This window comes from Syngnathus typhle, linkage group LG6 (assembly GCF_033458585.1).
Source record: "Syngnathus typhle isolate RoL2023-S1 ecotype Sweden linkage group LG6, RoL_Styp_1.0, whole genome shotgun sequence".
In the NCBI taxonomy this organism is placed as follows: Eukaryota; Metazoa; Chordata; class Actinopteri; order Syngnathiformes; family Syngnathidae; genus Syngnathus; species Syngnathus typhle.
In genome coordinates, this window is record NC_083743.1 from 15,240,572 (window position 1) to 15,261,479 (window position 20,908).

General features: G+C 41.5%; 1 protein-coding gene across 1 annotated transcript; it reads left to right on the top strand.

The window, feature by feature from the left end:
* Window positions 1–360: 360 nt before the first annotated feature.
* Window positions 361–19,168, top strand: LOC133156074 (ATP-binding cassette subfamily G member 4-like). The gene is made up of 15 exons (XM_061281836.1): window positions 361–502; window positions 4,234–4,474; window positions 5,217–5,334; window positions 5,560–5,692; window positions 5,788–5,838; window positions 6,257–6,402; window positions 8,131–8,254; window positions 8,831–8,945; window positions 9,035–9,177; window positions 10,004–10,102; window positions 10,206–10,374; window positions 10,468–10,568; window positions 12,268–12,426; window positions 17,670–17,788; window positions 17,980–19,168. The coding sequence occupies exons 2-15, from the start codon at window positions 4,243–4,245 to the stop codon at window positions 18,203–18,205; spliced, it is 1,935 nt and encodes a 644-aa protein (XP_061137820.1). The 5' UTR covers window positions 361–502; window positions 4,234–4,242; the 3' UTR covers window positions 18,206–19,168.
* The last annotated feature ends 1,740 nt before the right edge of the window (window positions 19,169–20,908 follow it).

The window sequence follows — 20,908 nt, forward strand, 5'->3', positions numbered from 1 at the left end:
CTTAACCTTTTTTGTTTTTCTCCTCACTCTCTTTATTCAGTTTTAAACGGGAGCTGCAGTTTAAAGAAATACTGTAATAGGAATACTCATTAGAGTGGACTGCAATTTTTGAATGAGCAAATACTGCATTTATGTTTTACTTATGGGAACAAAGACATCAAAGTTAGCCTATCGTGTAAAGTTGTCATTGAAATAAAATGAAATAAAAAGGAATTAGAAATGATAAAGATAAGAAGGGCATAAAAAGATATTTCCAAGAGGTGTTGCTTAATCCCTCATGTGACGCAGGTATGTTAGAACAGCCCCTCCTCCAGCCATCTACAGTATCCACCTACCAAGTCAACCCGAGTCGACCTCCCGCCCACATCCCTCCTGTAGTAATACACCCTGTAAGCTGGGGCCCGGCGAGATGAGAAGGTGTAGAACACTCTTGGCTGGATACTGAACGTTCAAGCCGGTAATACCTCATCAAACTTGGACGTCATACCTGACAACAAATAACGTAAGAGCAACACCGAATTTCCAAATTAACTTGAAATACAGCCTTTTTTCCTCCGTTATTGTTTTAAATGTTGTTTTAGATAAAAGCAGATACTTAATGTCACACAAGTTACCCTTTATGGGTAATTATTGTTAATTCAAAATACCTTTTTACTTAAATCTCTTAAATTTATGTTACCTATTTAGTTTTTTTTTTCTTGTATTGAATATTGATGTTAATTTCAGTCGCAACCTAAAAGAAAATCTGGTTAGAATAATAACCGCACTTTACATGGATCAATGGTTGTTTAAAAGGAAGCAATACAACATTTCTACATTATTTATACAACAATTTGGATCGAATGTGTATGCATCTTCTGTAGCTTCAATGAAGAAATGGTTCTTTTTGTTTCCCCATTTAAACTTCCTCAGCAATTTAGCTTACTAAATCATGGGAGACCTGCAATGTTAACCTATTTTGCTTGGTCTGATCTCAATATGCAGCATTTCAGCATTCTTGTGTTAACACATGGGCAAAATTACTTCGTAGACCTACTGTTAATCGTTACGTACTGTTTATTAGCATAGTAATATTAAAGTATTGAAAATTAAAAGTATCAAACCTATAATTAACCATTTGGCTTCAGGATTTTGTGGTTGGGTGAAAAATTTCTTGTTCCATTAACAAGTCATCCAGGCCTTGAAGTGGTAAAACAGCCGCAGTTGAAAATGTTCCAGAGATGACAAGATGCCATCCGCGGTAGATTATCTGACAGTTTGCCTTTGTAGGGATAGCTCAGGGGTGGGCAAACCTTTTGACTTGCGGGCCGAATTGGGTTCTAAATTTTGACGGGGGGCCGAACCAGGAGCAGATGGATGTAGTGTTTGTGTGAAGTAATATAAATGACATGTAAAGGTCATTGCACAAAAGATTTTTACTTTTAGTAGATACTAAAGCATGGATATTAAAAGCTTTTTGAAAACAAATGCATTTATTAACATCATTAAAAAAATATTTCACCAAAAAACTACTATCAGTGATTCTTATTAAATACAACACTGTTATGATGAATAACATTTTCCATAACTTCAGCGCCTGCAGGTCAGATTTATGAAATATGTTTATCTAATGAGGCGAAATCACATCTAACGGCAAACATTCGACACTGTTATGACCAAATACATCATCTTGAAGAATCTAAAATAAAATAAATAAAGTAATAAAGAAATCAATAGTATTGTTGGTTTCCCTTTTTTGCTAGTGCATCATAGCCTGGAGTAAAATGTGTTGTGGTAATTCTTAGGATAGAGCCGAGGTGTCGGTCCGTTAACCTAGATCTGTGACGGGCTTTGTTGACGTTCATGTGACTGAACGTCTTCTCACAGACGTACTAGGTCGAGCCAAATTGTCCACTCTTTTTTAACATTCGGCACTCAGTGTCCACCTTTCTTTTCTTTGGGCCACTCATTTTAATGGAAGGATTCCAGGGGAAGGTTTGTGGGTGGCATTAGCGTAAAACTGTATCTGAAAACTCAGCGCGCGAATTACGAGAATATTGACGTCACAGCCTACACTCGAAATTCGGCACTGATAGATGAAATTACTACGTACTATCGAGTACGCACACGCACTTGTGAGTGTACACCAAGCTTTCTGACGGCTCCCGGGAGTAAATGCGCGGGCGGGCGCTTCCCCATCTACTGGGGAAACATAGTAATTGCAGGAAAAATGACCCCCCCAAAAATTAATAATACGATTTATTCAGGTTTGGCGGGCCGGATTAAACGACCCCGTGGGCCGGATGTGGCCCGCGGGCCGTAGTTTGCCCATACTGGGATAGCCAAACTTGTTTTTTAACCTTGTAGAATCCACACTATTAGGTGAATTAGCTTAGCAATTAGCACAGCTTATCAGTGTTTCCTCGTTGTCCCTTTCTGAGAACCACACTTGTAACAAATGTATCTTATTTGCCACCATAGAGGAGATAGTTTCAAATTTAGGAGCAACTGTGCAACATGTGTAAATGAACTATTAGCCAGCCTAAACTAGCACTAGCATCCAAGACAAGCTTTTTGGGCCGATTGGCAGTTAATTCTCAGTTGTGCTATTCAATGTTTTGTTCAGCACTAAATGTGAATTTTGCATTGCAAACTTTGATGCAAAACTGGATATTTTGAGCTTTGTAGCCTATAGTATGTATCAAAATATACGTGTACATATTACCCAACCATTTGAGGCAATCACTGCAATGAAAAATGTTAACTTTCAATGACCCTATGGGCAAGCGTTTTGACCTTTTCCTCATGAGAAAACTTCTTCAGTTGTCTCAACTTTGAAGGATGCTTTCTTTGACTGCATGTTTTAGTTCTTTTTATCGGTTCAATAGGGTTTAGATCAAGACTCATACAAAGCCACTTCAGAATAGTCCGACACTGCTATTCTTGGGTAGTTTTAGCTGTGTGTTTTGGGTCCTTTTGCAAGACCCATGACCTGCAACTGAGAGCAAAGTTTGTCATCAGTTTTCTTCTTGCGGCCATGTCCAGAGAGGTTTACATTCCTTTGGTTCTTAAATTTCTGAATAGTATGTGCAACTGTACCTCAAGCTGATTGGAGTCTTTACTTTTATCATGTTCATAATTTTCTTTATGATCCCCTGAGACAACGCTTTCATTTGCTTCCCTGGTTCATGTTTAGGCTGCGTGACTGATTATAATTTTGAGGACATCTGTGGACAAACCTTGGTGAAACAAGTTCCTATGGTTTAATTATTTGTATTATCTTCTGGGGGTAACATAATTTTTCTGTACAGGCCTATTTCATGAGTTTGGTTTTCAAAAATAATTCTGCTCAACCACAAGTATAAAATAATGAATGATTTTCATTTGTTAATTTATGCAGTTTTCTTCCATTATTTCATCAGGTTCAAGTTATATTTGTGACCGCGGTGGGATTCTCTGCTATTAAGAGAAGGGCGCCAACAATTTTGTTCATTTGGTTGCGGTGAAACATATGAGATTCAAATGAGATTCAAGCGTAACATTGCACTCAAGGTGGTGTGATCCAGGACCATTGAGTTCTTCTCCCTGTGGACTGTGGCTTTCGTCCAGAGTACTCCCCAGGTGGACTCGTGACATGTTGGCATGAAATGTGTCTCCCCTGTTCCCTGCTCTCTTTTTATCAGAACCTTTTGTCACCTAAAAATGAAGGTTGAGACCTCCCACTCTATGCTGTCAGTAAAATGAATGTGTCTAAGTGTGAAGTCGGGGGCAAGTGAAGGAGTATTCATTTCCCATACATTAGCTTGGCATCGGACATGAGTCTGCAGATTTTTCCCAAGGAGCTGACTGCTGCCCCTCCTGCCCCCAACATATCAAGGCTGGACAAGAAAGTTTTTAATCCCAGAGAGGATTAAAAACCCCATGAAAGATTAGATGAGACCTCTGGCTCAAAGTGGACAAATTACTGTACCACCGCAGACTTAAGAACCGCTTACACAGTGTTAGATTATGGCTCCATATTGATGTGTGATCAAGAGTTTGACTACATATTTCTGCTACTTAGAGTCTTGTCAAGAGAATGGAATTGGATTGCAAAACTCATATTGCAAGCATAGTCGCCAAATTATAAAGATTAACTGCATCGATTTAATTTGGGACAATTTTGAATTGCAACTCGCCTGATAATTTGACTCATGTACTTCCAATGGAGTAACGTTTCAAACTACTGCTTTTACTATTATTTTATGCTCACAGGAGACGAGTATGGATAACAAGGCGTTGGAACCCGACTCTGTGAGTGTTTCCATAGAGGACAGCATCATTTGTAATGGAGGTACTCAGCAACAGGAGACTTCCATGCTGAAGCTAAAGAAAGTTGAGAACCAGATCACAGAAGCACAGCGCATCACCCATCTACCCAAACGTTCACCTGTAGACCTTGAGTTTATTAACATCTCTTACACCATTCAGGAGGGATCTTGCTGTAAGAGGAGAGGTAATGCACATTAAACTCATCTTTCATACAAATAGTTTTGTCAGTCATCCATTTGGTTTGGTCAGTCTTCCATTTATCAGTTTTCACTGAACGGTGAAAGCTTGTGAAGGTGGTGTATGTTAATTCCCCAATACAACAGCCAAACATTAATTGGAAATGAAATGTTATGAGTAACTCATAAAATTGAACACAAAAATATTTTTTTATACATAATGTTTTTATTTACCTCTTTATTTGACTTTTATATTTACAGTGATACCTCATATATTGCTGGAGATGTGTTCCAGAACCACCCACAAAAATCAAAATTCCGCAAAGTAGAAATATACGTATGTCTTATTAAGGCATTTAAACAAACACGCGATATAAACACACCGCCTCCTGTGTTTGAACGTCCGCAGTGACACACATTGCTCAGAGGCATGCCCCGCACTATCAGTGTGTTTTTAAATGCCGTTCACCTGTCGCTTATAAACCCACAAAGTAGCGCATTTGCTAAAGGTGAAGCGTAAAGTGGCGAGGGATCACTGTAATTTTATTCTTTATTCCTTTTAGTCTTACAGTTACTTGTCTTACACTTTCCTGTTCAAAAACGGATGTTGTACAGCATAGCCTGTCCATTAACAAGTTTCATTCATATCTTGACGACTTGGATGAAATTTTAATTTACTCTTTTTACATACGGCATATGAATCCCTAAATGATCAATACCATGTCTATCTATCTTCAATATTTTTATTAGGATTCAAAGCCTTATTGAAAAGCATCTCTGGGAAATTCTGCAGTCGGGAGCTCGTAGGAATCATGGGTCCCTCGGGTGCTGGAAAGTCTACCTTAATGAACATTTTGGCAGGGTACAGGTGAGCTAATCCACCTCTAATGCTAAAGTTTTTGTCCATAGTCTTTGCCATGACTTAAATCAGCGCTTTTTAAAGTACCAAGTACAAATCAGATTATTTATAAACTATTAAACAAATAAATACATAAATGAATGTCCTCATAGCAACTTTATTACTGTACTGATTTTATCTCTTGCACTTGGGTATTTTCTGTCCCCGTTTGAATGTATCTTTTATTCTGATTAGGGGAAAAGGAATGAAGGGTCAAATCCTTGTAAATGGGAGACCCAGGGACCTGAGGTCATTTCGGAAAATGTCATGCTATATCATGCAACAAGACATACTGCTGCCACATCTTACTGCACAAGAAGCCATGATGGTAAGCAGTTATACATTATATTTAAACATTTACATAATGCAAGTTCTTGCTGATATTCACTTTTTTGTTTGTATTGTGTTGTGATTATATTCCAGGTATCAGCCAACTTAAAGCTCAATGAGTCTATGGATGTGAAAAGAAAACTGGTAAACTAAAAAAAAAACAGACAAAGTACACAGGGGCAATTTATCAAATTCTGGCAATTTATTACATGCTCAAAAGTAATGTTGCTGTCTTAATATTTGGGGTATCTGACACATAACTACATGTGGTCACAGTGAGAACCAAAAGTAAAGTAACTGTGGTGTGTTCATTTTGAAAAAATTAATGTTCCACATACAATGATGTGCCAATAAGCTAAAATTTTATCATTATCACACTTGTGGCGTCAACCAAGGACTTTTGCCAAGGACTGCCAAGCGCTCACACCCCATGTTAGCATTCGTTTGCTTGAGGTCAGAGGCATTTTGAGCCTAGCCAAAGAAAGGGGATGTGCCCTTTAATGTCGACTAGGATTACCCCAATTGATTTTTTGCTCTCTTAATGTTCATGTTTCTTTGATAGGTTAATGAGATTCTGATTGCCTTGGGGCTTCTTGAGTGTGCTCATACTCGTACCAGCTCACTATCAGGCGGTCAGTGTAAAAGGCTCGCCATTGCCCTTGAGCTGGTCAACAATCCACCAGTCATGTTTTTTGATGAACCCACCAGGTAAAAAAATCCAGTGTAAATACAGACAGATGCATAAAAATAAAAAAATAAATAAAAAAATAAATAAATATTTATATATATATATAAATAAATATATATATATATTCACAATATATATATATTCACAATATATATATATATATATTCACAATATATATATATATATATATGTATATTATATATATATATATATATAATGCGAGAGACAAAATAGTTACATATAGTTACAGAATCCAAATTTCAGATGTTGCATATATTGGAAGTTTCCAGATGTAAACATGCTCTTTGGAAAATTATTTAAGTCACAGTGATGACGTTAGATGACCATATCTTACAAATGAACATTTTACTTGTACAGTAGGGGGGTAAATCGCGGGTTTTGTCACGATACTATATCATATCGATATAAAGAACTACGATACGATATTTGCCGATATCTTAAAGCCTGCTGCGATTCATTCACGATACATCGCGATATAGTGCTCTACTGTAGTGGGTTGACATAATTCACCCGGAACCTAAGTTCACGTTGCCGAGTTCCGGTGGGATGGTTTACACGTGTGGGAGTTTCCGGTTTGAGTAGTGTGTGTTAGGATCTCGAAGGGAAAAGAGTCGGCCCGTGGTTGAGAGAAGCAAATTATAAATGTCATTAAAACAACCGCCGTTGGCACCGTCATTTATCACTCCGCCTCCGACTCCAGTCCTTGCACACCACACTACGATCGATTTTTTTTTTTTTAATTAAAAATATAGAACAATATCCTGATCTATAACAATTCATACGCAAAATCAACAAGGTACTGCAAACTCTTTATTTAGGAAATTACATGAGTATTGTAGTATACAAATTGCTTACTTTAACACTGAACTTTGATGTCGTGTTTTTTCTTTAAATATAAATATAGAGATTTGTGGTCCCTGAATATTTGATCACCGCATGGCAGGATTTACAAACTGCACGTGTCTTGCCCGTTGAGCCATCTTTTCTTTGGAATCCAAAGTGCTTCCAAACGAATGACTTGAAGCCTAAAGGGGAGCAAATTTCCTTGTCTTTTTGGACACTAGCCATAGCACCAGCCCAGGAGCCGCGTACTAGTTGTCGCCTCCCCTTTCACGTGCCTGCTCTGCTCACAACACAACAACGCCGGGCGCACTGCTCCCGGAAAGAGGAAGCAAGCAACAATGAACTGGATTTCAAAATAAAGTTGCGTCTAATGTCCGAGGTCAAACACGGCGATATAAATTGATGTTTACCTTTAGCATCGATGCCAATAAATCGTAGAGCATTATATCGATTAATCGATGTGTATTGATGTATCGTTACACCCCTAGTATCGATGTATCGTTACACCCCTATTGTACACTCATAAATTAAAACATTGTCACAAACAATGGGGTATAATCTACAATAGGTGTTCAACAACCTCAAGATTTAATTTGTAGTCGATGCTGAGGTCATGTTAGTCAAGTCTACTTTTTTTCCATTGACAAATTCCTTAACCTATACAAAAGTAGCATTCAGTCATATTAATTCATCATCATTTTAGGCAGATGTTGTGAATCGGGTTAGTTGCAGTGAGTTACTTGCAGAATATGACAATTTAATAAGTGACACATGTTCTGGTTGTTATGGTCCCTTACTGCAGAGATAATGATGAATAAGCATGCCTGTTTCTCTTCACCACACTTTCCCTATGCTCATTGAGTTTGTTTTGTTTGCTTCTGCAGTGGCTTAGACAGCACATCGTGTTATCAGGTTGTGTCTCTCATGCGTTCTTTGGCGCTGGGAGGAAGGACTATCATCTGCACTATCCATCAACCAAGCGCTAAACTCTTTGAGATGTTTGACAAGGTATACCTTTTTTCACAAAGAAGCACACACTCACTCAAACATGGATTCAAATTTTTGATCATACTTGTACCGTATACATGAATTCATTAAATGTTTTATAATTGTTCTTCCAAGTGATTTGGTTAACCCATTCAGGGTTTGACACACACTTTTGTTACCTGGTTTGTACTTTTTTCCATCTCTTTGTTTGTTCTCACAACACGCATCAATCATCCTTCATTTGCCCTGCCCTGTTGCCTTTGTTACAATATGAGTCACCCATCTAACCGCAGGATGAGAACATGAGAAGTCATTCTGAGAACCTGTTTGTTTCTGGGTTTACTTCTGTTTTTATTTTACTTCTTGTTTCATACCAGTCCTCAAGATAACTTTGTTGACCTTTTCATTGCATTTATCAGAAAAGTAAATATTGACTTCACTTCATTGTTTGTCAAAGTATTTGTGACCTTTGCTTCTCCATGAATCTTAAATAGCTTGGAACCCCCACACCCCACAAATTGTTTTACACAGATTTATCCTCCATAATATCTCCCTCCCCTAAATAGCGATTAATTGAACAAATTTGTCCTTTCACAGCTATACATCCTCGGCCAGGGTCAGTGTATCTACAAAGGCACAGGCCCCTACCTTATTCCCTATTTGAAAAGGCTGGGACTTTACTGTCCCACCTATCATAACCCTGCAGACTTCAGTAGGTCTATTATGACTGTTTATTATGATCAAACCTCTTAATATTTCCCTCCTTTTGATTTACATTACATCTCCCTGATTCTGATTCAGTCATTGAAGTGGCATCAGGAGAGTATGGAGACCTGAACCCAGTTTTGTTTGAAGCAGTCCAAGGAGGAATGTGTGGAACAGAAGACAAAAAGAACCAGCGTGGTACCAATGGCTCATTGGTCTATACCACAGAACATTCCAAGGTGGGCAGTAAACAAAGTGTTGCCGTGCATCAAATTCTAAATTGCATGATTTTTCCCCCCTCAACTAAAAAAAGTAGCACACTGCTTAATTCAATCAAGGCTTTTTATGAAAATAGATTGTTTGACAGCATAGCGAAGAACACAACCAAAATCTTAAACGACTATACACACCATAGTCAAGAATGAGAAACTCAATTAAGGATAAAACTACTTTTGTGGATATTACTTTTGTGTCGTATGTCAGAAAAGCGATATGAATTATAAGTTTATTTATATTGATTCGATTTGAAGGAGTCAACTCTGCTGATTTAAAATATCCATCCATCCATTTTCTGAACCGCTTAGTCCCCACGGGGGTCGCGGGCGTGCTGGAGTCTATCCCAGCCGTCATCGGGCAGTAGGCGGGGGACACCCTGAACCGGTTGCCAGCCAATCGCAGGGCACACAGAGACAAACAACCATTTGCACTCGCACTCATACCTAGGGACAATTTGGAGTCTTCAATCGGCCTACCAAGCATGTTTTTGGGATGTGGGAGGAAACCGGAGTGCCCGGAGAAAACCCACGCAGGCCCGGGGAGAACATGCAAACTCCACACAGGGAGGGCCGGAGGTGGAATCGAACCCGCACCCTCCTAACTGTGAGGCGGACGTGTTACCCAGTGCGCCACCGATATAATAATATAATATATAATATTTAAAAAATAAAACTTGCTTGAAGAAACCATAGTCTTTGTGGGGACAAGTAAGCAGGCGCAAAGTTAGGTCTAATTCTTAAGATTATGCACTGTAATAAAAAAATATATACCTGTCTCAATTTTGCTTAGGATACTGGACACATAGAGAGACATACTTTTGCTACAAGCACACTGACACAGTTCTGCATCCTCTTCAAGAGAACCTTCATAACCATTTGTCGAGACCAGGTAATTGATTATAATGCTCTACAAATACTTATTCAACATGTAGCATAAATATACCAATATAGTTATACTACAATGAAAGATACAAGTTTTTCTCTGATTTCAGGTTTTGACCCACCTCAGACTGATGTCCCACATTGTCATAGGTGTGGTGATAGGCTTGCTCTATCTGAACATTGGTAATGATGCCAGCAAGGTGCTTAACAACACTGGATTTCTCTTCTTCTCAATGCTTTTCCTCATGTTTGGAGCACTCATGCCAACTGTGTTAACCTGTGAGTATTAAAAAAGAAAAGAGCAGAGAGAAGCCACCTCGGCATTCTCATGATTCTGTCAATCAGTGTAGGTACATGTCTCTTCTATTTCAGTTCCTCTGGAGATGTCAGTGTTTCTGAGGGAGCACCTGAACTACTGGTACAGCCTGAAAGCCTATTATCTGGCCAAGACCATGGCTGATATTCCATTCCAAGTGGGTTGGCAGTAATTGAGCCTTAGATTAAAACAATCATATGTCCACATTACTCTACAGCAGGGGTCATCAACCTGAACAAAATCCACATGTCAGTGAGCAGTATGTAAAATCTCGGTGGCTATTCTCTGTAAATCACACTTTGGAAATTCTTGAGATGTAGTCAAGCATCCAACAGGTTTTCTGCAGCTTTTGATCTCTATCATCCCTTTGATACAAGAAGTATCATACTTCCCCCACTCCCTCAAAGCTGAAGGCCCCCAGTGAGTGTGGGTCACCACAAAATGATCAAATTAAAAAACAAAAACTAGCAATGTTCAATGGTCACTATTGTAGCACGTGATCAAACCATAAAATTTGTGGGGACAAGTGAACAGGCACAATGACAATGAGAAGATGAATTACTTCCAACTACCTTTCTATACCACGGGGGGTGCTAGAGCCTATCCCAGCAATCATCGGACAGTAGGCGGAAAACACCCTGAACTGGTTGCCAGGCAATCACAGGGCACATAGAGATGAACAACCATCCGCTCTCGCACCTAGGGGCAATTTGGAGTGCTCAATCACCTACCATGCATGTTTTTGAGAGGTGGGAGGAAACCAGAGTATCCGTATCCATGCAGACACGGAGAGAACATGCAAACTCCACACAGGGAGGGCTGGAGTTTATTGACAGGTGCACATACATTTTAGTTACAATGCCAACTTGGAAACACAACTATTGTTAACAGGTACCTGATCCCAGCAGGATTGGTCAGCAGAATTGTACAAAAAAAAAGCTATGGTCCGTGGGCACCAGGTAGCTCCCAGGGGCCACGTGAGTACCCCGCGGGCTTGCTCTAAAAATAGCTCAACATAAATAATATAATTTTAATAATTCATAAAATAATAATTTTCTAATAATGTTATAGAAGTGATCATTTGAAAATGTAAATGTATATCAAATGGGTTAAGCTCACATAAAGTACTTATCAATAGGGGTTTAAATTGCGGGTTTTGTCACGATACGATATCATATCGATACAAAGAACTACGATACGATATTTGCCAATATCTTTAAGCCTGCTGCGATTCATTCACGATATATCACGATATAGTGCTCTACGATCGATATATATATATATTTTTTTAAATAAAAAATATAGAACAATATCCTGATTTATAACAATTCATACGCAAAATCAACAAGGTACTGCAAACTCTTTATTTAGGAAATTACAAGAGTATTGTAGTATACAAAGTGCTTATTTTAACACTGAACTTTGATGTCGATCCTGAACTCTCTCTCCCTTTCTGCGTAGCGTCCTGTACTTTGCGCTATGCTTACTGTCTGCTATATGCACACTGGCTCCGTTTTGCTCCATTTATTTATTGTGTTATTTGTTTGTTTATTATTTATTCATCACTCTTATTATTTATTGTTTGTGCCTTCTTGTTTTTATTTTGTGTCATTTACTTGTATGTCTATCGTGTACTATGTCTCGTCACCGTGGGATAGAGGAAACGTAATTTTGGTTTCTTTGTGTGTCTTGACATGTGAAGGGATTGACAATAAAGCAGACTTTGACTTTGACTAGAAACAGAAACTACAGGCAGCAGCATTGCAAGTGGTTATAGATCAATAAAACTATACGATAGGCATTATATTCAAGTAGGAATGAAACTAGCAACTAATGATAACTATATGTCGTTTCAGGTGATCTGCCCCATCATGTATTGCAGCATTGTGTACTGGATGACAGAGCAACCTCCTGAGGTCAGCCGCTACCTCCTCTTCATAGCGCTGTCCATTTGCACTTCTCTGGTTGCACAATCCCTCGGCTTGCTAGTTGGTGCTGCTTCCACTTCATTGCAGGTACTCTCTCTGTCTGTCATATATATATATATATATATATATATATATATATATATATATATATATATATATATATATATATATGTATATATATATATATATTAGGGGTGTAAATCGCGGGTTTTGTCACGATACGATATAATATCGATATCAAGAACTACGATACGATATTTGCCGATATCTTAAAGCCTGCTGCGATTCATTCACGATATATTGCGATATAGTGCTCTACGATCGTTTTTTTTTTTTTAAATAAAAAATATAGAACAATATCCTGATTTAGGCGGCTCGGTGGCGCACTTGGGTAGCACGTCCGCCTCACAGTTAGGAGGGTGCGAGTTCGATTCCACCTCCGGCCCTCCCTGTGTGGAGTTTGCATGTTCTCCCCGGGCCCGCGTGGGTTTTCTCCGGGCACTCCGGTTTCCTCCCACATCCCAAAAAACATGCTTGGTAGGCTGATTGAACACTCCAAATTGTCACTAGGTGTGAGTGCGAGTGCGAGTGCGAGTGCAAGTGGTTGTTTGTCTCTGTGTGCCCTGCGATTGGCTGGCAACCGGTTCAGGGTGTCCCCCGCCTGCTGCCCGATGACGGCTGGGATAGGCTCCAGCACGCCCGCGACCCCAGTGGGGACTAAGCGGTACAGAAAATGGATGGATGAATATCCTGATTTATAACAATTCATACGCAAAATCAACAAGGTACTGCAAACTCTTTATTTAGGAAATTACAAGAGTAAAGGGGAGTCGACAACTAGTACGCGGCTCCTGGGCTGGTGCTATGGCTAGTGTCCAAAAAGACGAGGAAATTTGCTCCCCTTTAGGCTTCAAGTCATTCGTTTGGAAGCACTTTGGATTCCAAAGAAAAGATGGCTCAACGGACAAGACACGTGCAGTTTGTAAATCCTGCCATGCAGTGATCAAATATTCAGGGAGCACAAATCTCGCCCCACATTTAAAGAAAAAACACGACATCAAAGTTCAGTGTTAAAATAAGCACTTTGTATACTACAATACTCTTGTAATTTCCTAAATAAAAAGTTTGCAGTACCTTGTTGATTTTGCGTATGAATTGTTATAAATCAGGTTATTGTTCTATATTTTTTATTAAAAAAAAAAAAAATCGATCGTAGAGTACTATATCGCGATATATCGTGAATGAATCGCAGCAGGCTTTAGGATATCGGCAAATATCGTATCGTAGTTCTTTGTATCGATATTAAATCGTATCATGACAAAACCCGCGATTTAGACCCCTAGTATCGATGTATCGTTACACCCCTAATATATATATCGTCACCTTATCGTGGTCGAGGGGTTTCCATGTCCCTATGATCCTACGAGCCATGTTGTCTGGGGCTTCATGCCTCTGGTAGGGTCACCCATGGCAAAAGGGTCCTAGGTGAGGGGCCAGACAAAGCACGGCTCAAAAGACCCCTTTTGAAGAATACAGTATATAGACTTAATTTTCCCTCGCCCGGACGCGGGTCACTGGGGCCCCCCTCTGGAGCCAGGCCTGGAGGTGGAGCTCGAAGGCGAGTGTTTGGTGGCCGGGCTTTCGCCCATGGGGCCCGGCCGGGCACAGCCCGAAAAGCGAACGTGGGTCCCCCTTCCCATGGGCTCACCCCCTGTGGGAGGGGGCCAAAGGGGTCAGGGGAGTAGTGAGCTGGGCGGCGGCCAAGGGCGGGAACCTTGGTGGTCTGATCCACGGCTGCAGAAGCTGGCTCTTGGGATATGGAATGTCACCTCTCTGGCTGTAAAGGAGCCCAAGCTGGTGTGTGAGGCAGACAAGTTCAGACTAAACATATTTATGTATATTATGTAACTCCATACATAGTTTGGGTTCCGATACAAGCCCTCTCAAGAGGGGCTGGACTCTCTTCCACTTTGGAGTTGTCCACGGTGAGAGGCGTCGAGCAGGTGTGGGCCTACGAATGTTTTGGACACTTGAGTGAAGAGAGGGGCGGAGCTCTCAACTGATCACCACCTGGTGGTGAGTGAGCTCTGATGGTGGGGGAAGATGCCGGTCCGACCTGGAAGACCCAAACGTACTGTGAGGGTCTGCTGTGAACGTCTGTCAGAATCCCCTGTCAGAAAGAGCTTCAACTCCCACCTCCGGCAGAGCTTTTCCCATGTCCCGGGGGAGGCAGGGGACATTGAGTCTCACCATGTTCCATGGCCCCATTGATGAGGCAGCTGACCGGAGCTGTGGCCGTAAGGTGGTCGGTGCCTGTCCTGGCGGCAATCCCCGAACCCGCTGGTGGACACCGGTGGTAAGGGATGCCATTAAGGTGAAGAAGGAGTCCTATCAAGCCGTTTTGGCCTGTGGGACTCCGGAAGCAGCCGACAGGTACCGGACGGCCAAGCGGAACGTGGGTTCGGTGGTTGCTGAGGCAAAAACCCGGGCGTGGGAGGAGTTTGGCGAGGCCATAGAGAATGACTTCCGGACAGCTTCGAGGAAATTCTGTTCCACCATCTGGCGTCTCAGGAGGGGGATGCAGTGCACCGTCAACACTGTTTACAGTGAAGATGGCGTGCTGCTGACCTCGACTTGGGACGTCGTGAGTCGGTGGGGAGAATACATCGAAGACCTCCTCAATTCCACCAACAACCCTTCCATTGTGGAAGCAGAGCCTGGAGACTCTGAGGTGGACTCTCCAATCTCTGGGGTCGAAGTGACTGGGAAAGTTAAAAAACTCCTCGCTTGCAAGGCCCAAGTCAGACATGGGCAAACTACGGCCCGCGGGCCACATCCGGCCCACGGGGCCGTTTAATCCAGCCGCCAAACCTGAATAAATTGTATTATTAATTTTTTGGGGGTCATTTTCCCTGCAATTGCTATGTTTCCCCAATAGATGGGGAAGCGCCCGCCCATGCATTTACTCCCGGGAGCCGTGTCAGAAAGCTCGGTGCACACTCACAAGTGCATTTGCGTACTCGATAGTACGTAGTAATTTCATCTATCAGTGCCGAATTTCGAGTGTAGGCTGTGACGTCAATATTCTCGTAATTCGCGCGCTGAGTTTTCAGATACAGTTTTACGCTAATGCCACCCACAAACCTTCCCCTGGAATGCTTCCATTAAAATGAGTGGCCCGAAGAAAAGAAAGGTGAACACTGAGTGCCGAATGTTCAAAAAGAGTGGACAATTTGGCTCGACCTACGTGTGTGAGAAGACGTTCAGCCACACGAACGTCAACAAAGCTCGTCACAGATCTAGGTTAACGGACCGACACCTCGGCTCTATCCTAAGAATTACCACAACAAATTTTACTCCAGACTATGATGCACTAGCAAAAAAGGGAAACCAACAATACTATTGATTTCTTTATTACTTTATTTACATGTATTCTTTCACTGATTCTTCAAGATGATGAATTTGGTCAGAATGTTTGCCGTTGGATGTGATTTCGCCTCATTAGATAAACATATTTCATAAATCTGACCTGCAGGCGCTGAAGTGATGGAAAATGTTATTCATCATAACAGTGTCGTATTTAATAAGAATCACTGATAGTAGTTTTTGGGTGAAATATTTTTTTAATGCTGTTAATAAAAGCATTTGTTTTCAAAAAGCTTTTTTTAATATCTATGCTTTAGTATCTACTAAAAGTAAAAACCTTTTATGCAATGACCTTTACATGTCATTTATATTACTTCACACAAACACTACATCCATCTGCTCCTGGTTTGGCCCCCCGGTCAAAATTTAGAACCCAATTCGGCCCGCAAGTCAAAACGTTTGCCCACCCCTGGCTTGAGTGGTGGATGAGATCCGCCCGGCATTCTTAAAGGCTCTGAATGTTGTGGGGCTGTCCTGGCTGACACGCCTTTGCAACATTGCGTGGACATCGGGGACGGTGCCTCTGGATTGGCAGACTGGGGTGGTGGTTCCCCTCTTTAAGAAGGGGGACCGGAGGGTGTGTTCAAACTACAGGGGAATCACACTCCTCAGCCTCCCTGGTAAGGTCTATTCAGGGGTGCTGGAGAGGAGGGTCCATCAAGATGTCGAACCTCGGATTCAGGAGGAGCAATGTGGCTTTCATCCTGGCCGTGGAACAGTGGACCAGCTCTATACCCTCGGCATGGGAGTTCGCTCAACCAGTCCACATGTGTTTTGTGAACTTGGAGAAGGCGTTCGACCGTGTCCCTCGGGAAGTTCTGTGGAGGGTACTTCGGGAGTACGGGGTGCCGAGCCAACTCATACGGGCGGTGTGGTCCCTGTATCATGGATGCCAGAGTTTGGTCAGCATTTCCGGCAGTAAGTCGGATTCTTTTCCAGTGAAGGTTGTACTCCACCAAGGCTGCCCTTTGTCACCGGTTCTGTTCATAACTTTTATGGACAGAATTTCTAGGCGCAGCCGAGGCGTTGAGGGTGTCCGGTTTGGGGACCTAAGCATTGCGTCTCTGCTTTTTGCAGACAGCGTGGTGCTGTTGGCTTCTTCAAGCCGTGATCTCCAGCTCTCACTGGAGCGTTTCACAGCCGAGTGTGAAGCGATTGGGATGTGGGTGGGCACCTCCAAATCTGAGTCCATGGTTCCCGGTCGGAAAAGGGTGGAACGCCCTCTCCGGATCAGGGATGAGATCATGCCCCAAGTGGAGGAGTTCACGTATCTTGGGGTCTTGTTCACGAGCAAGGGTAGGATGAAGCGTGAGATCGACAGTTGGATCAGCTGTAATGCGGACTCTGTACCGGTCTGTCGTGGTGAAGAGAGAGCTGAGCCAAAAGGTAAAGCTCTTAATTTACCGGCTGATCTACGTGCTTACCCTCACCTATGATCACGAGCTATGGGTCGTGACCGAAAGAACGAGATCCTGGATACAAGCGGTCGAAATGAGTTTTCTCCGTAGGGTGTCCAGGCTCTCCCTTAGAGATAGGGTGTGAAGCTCGGTCATTTGGGAGAGACTCGGAGTAGAGCCGCTATTCCTCCACGTTGAGAGGAGCCAGATGAGGTGGCTCGGGCATCTCATCAGGATGCCTCCTGGACATGTCCTACCGGCAGGAGACCCCGTGGACGACCCAGGATGTGCTGGAGAGACTGTCTCTCAGCTGGCCTGGGAACGTCTTGGGATACCGGGATAAGCTGGGCGATGTCGCTGGGGAAAAGAACGTCTGGGAGTCCCTCCTAAAGCTGCTGCCCCCGTGACTCGACCCCGGATAAGTGGAAGAAGATGGATGTTTGGACGGATGGATTTTCCCTTGGGTCACTGTGTGTAACTACTGCATGTCTTTGTACCGGTTCACAGGTGGCCACATTCGTTGGACCCGTCACAGCTGTCCCGGTGCTACTTTTCTCTGGATTCTTTGTGAACTTTGACACAATTCCAAAGTACCTGCAGTGGACCTGTTACGTGTCATATGTCAGGTTTGTGCAGTATATGTATCAGAACATATCGAAGAGGGCATTACTATCTGCTGCTCAGTAGATGTTTGATAAGTTTTCTCTCAACAATATACAAATTCATCTCTTGTACCAAAACATTAGTTCACATTGGGTTTTTTTCTTGCATTGTTTGACAGAAGAAAAAGTTTCATGTTTTCAAACGTCCCTCCTAGGTATGGTTTTGAAGGAGTGATTTTGTCTATCTATGGGATGAATCGTTCTGAGTTGGAGTGTCCAGGCAAAGCGTGTCGCTTACAACAGCCTGAGGAGGTTCTTAAGCTGTTGGACGTAGAAGATGCCAAGCTCTACATTGATTTCATTGCCTTGGGCGTTTTCTTTATCATCCTGCGCCTGGCCACTTACCTTGTTCTCCGCTATAAGATAAAAGCTCAGCGGTAGCTTGTTTTACAGAAGATTTGTACTATTGCCATGCCAACATTTACACAACCTGAAGTACGCTCTTTTACCACATTGGTGTATTTCTTATTTTTACTGCACACATTGCTGCTAAACGCTGCTGAACGTGTCAATAATGTTTGATTATGAACTTGTACATTACCTCAATACACCAGGCTTACTCTTCTGTTTTTAAACAGTTGTAGTTCAATCAGAGCAAACTCAACAGAGCATAAAGATATTTTTAACATCAAGCATGGGTGTGCACAGCGATTGTCTCCACTCACAAGGAGAAAAGTCAAGCCTCCCCTCGAAAAACACAGTTTACATAATATTAGTGTTGTTAGTCACCTAAATGTTGAACAGAGGGTGTGTTTTTACCGAAGTCAAATTCCTTGTTTGGCACGCTCAAACATGGCGAATAAAAACTCTTGAATCTTGAATCATGCAAGTCTGATACATATATAAGCTCAAATGACTTTAGAAATCAATTCATTCTTTTGCTAGATGGATTTTTTATTATTTGTAGATTAATTAATATAATCATATGTTCTCAAATGTTATATTCTACTTACAATATGTGAAATTCTTTCAATGTGAATCAAAGTGTAATGTTTTTTTGTATAATTATCTCCTTGTGTATATGCACTAACATACAGCATGAGTATTTAAGATAGAAATAAATGAGTATACTTTTATTTTTTTGTACCTACACAACCAGGACATCATACAATCATGTTTGGTGCTAAATTTTATGATCAATATGAAAAACACAATGCATTTGGACTGCACATTAAAAGGAGCACTGGAAGAACTGGAAGGAGCTTTAGATTGCATTTAGCATGACGATTGTTTTGTTTTTTTCTCAAACTAGTTTTTTGTTTATGGATTTTATGTTTTTTAGCTGGACTGCACAATCATTTCCAATAATTGAGAATATAATAAACAATGATTTGATTAATTTGACGGAATGTTTCAAATAATTCTTCACTCACGTATGATGTGTTGAATAATGTGACATTTTTATTGTCTTAAAGCTCTTGATGAGGATTTTCCATATATTATTTTGTCTTCATCATGTCAGATATCATCAACCTATATTAAGCCTGCCACCGTTACTTTGCAGATCTATGTCCTACATTAAGCAGGCACAATAGGCCCACTTGCACTTGCAGAATCATATTCTATAATACGGTGACACTGTCACAGAGGCAGGTTTTTAGCCTGGTTTGAATTTGCTGTGATGGAGAACTGCACTGCAGGGAAGAAGAGATGCAAATGCTCACCAAAAACTGTCGAGGAAGTGCAGATGTTTAGGATCAGGGGATGTCTGAGTATACCGTTTTTTCCGTGTACAGTGCGCCCCCATGTATAATACGCACCCTAAAAATGGCATGCTGATGCTGGAAAAAAGCCTGTACCCATGTATAATACGTACCCAATTTTTATGATTTTTTTTTTTTTTAAGTCCCAATGATCGTCACACACGCAGGGAGGCAATGGGTCCCATTTTTATAGTCTTTGGTATGGTCTTAACTAGGCTGGATGTAATTTTTTTTGTTGGCATTGATTTCTCCGACTGCCCGTAAACGCACCACCGCGCTCCGTGCGCGCACGGGACAGCAAACGAGCAGGTGATCGAGCAAGCGTCTGATACGAGAGCATTGCGGTCGCATGGAGCGTGTTTGAAGTGAACATCAGAGAAGAAAGGAACAAGGCAAACTTTTTTCTTTAAATGTGCGGCGAGATTTGTGCTCCCTGAATATTTGATCACCGCATGGCAGGATTTACAAACTGCACGTGTCTTGTCCGTTGAGCCATCTTTTCTTTGGAATCCAAAGTGCTTCCAAACGAATGACTTGAAGCCTAAAGGGGAGCAAATTTCCTCGTCTTTTTGGACACTAGCCATAGCACCAGCCCAGGAGCCGCGTACTAGTTGTCGCCTCCCCTTTCACGTGCCTGCTCTGCTCACAACACAACACGCCCGGAAAGAGGAAGCGAGCAACAATGAACTGGATTTCAAAATAAAGTCGCGTCCAATGTCCGAGGTCAAACACGGCGATATAAATCGATGTTTACCTTTAGCATCGATGCCAATAAATCGTAGAGCATTATATCAATTAAACGATGTGTATCGATGTATCGTTACACCCCTACCGGCCGCCCATCAGAGAAGGGAAAAGTTATGTGGCCCTCACAGGAAAAAGTTTGGGGACCCCTGGTATATAAAAGCACAATATAAGTGCCATTCCTCTAAAAATGCATGCAATGCTTACACCCAGAAAGATTTGGAAACAGAAAGGCCGCGAAAGGTGAACTGCAATAAAGCGAAGCAACACTGTATTTTAAAATCATTTAACGGGTGGGCTAAGTGTGATTGCCACATGCAGCCAGCCAGTGGACTGCCTCCAACTACTGATAAGAAGCTAGACATACAGCATTATGTTGCGACATACTGCTGCACTACGGCCAAATACACTCACTACTCCTTTGAATAGTATAATAATGTCAATCAAACCTGAACTTTTTTTTATCTTTTTAAACGCAAAATATTTTATACACTTCATAAATCTATTTTTAATTTAGGTTCATTTGCCACTATAGTATGTCCACTAAAGAGAGAACAGTGGACATTTTACCAAGGTTTGCTGGTCTGTCATTTGTTGTTTATCTGTGACACAGACATCTTTAACACTTCCCTGCAGC

Excerpts from the sequence above, each read along its gene's own strand:
- LOC133156074 (XM_061281836.1), top strand. The coding sequence starts at position 4,243 with ATGGATAACAAGGCGTTGGAACCCGACTCTGTGAGTGTTTCCATAGAG. Across the intron at positions 8,255-8,830 it reads TCTTTGAGATGTTTGACAAG|CTATACATCCTCGGCCAGGG; the intron begins GTATACCTTTTT and ends GTCCTTTCACAG. Across the intron at positions 12,427-17,669 it reads CTGCTTCCACTTCATTGCAG|GTGGCCACATTCGTTGGACC; the intron begins GTACTCTCTCTG and ends ACCGGTTCACAG.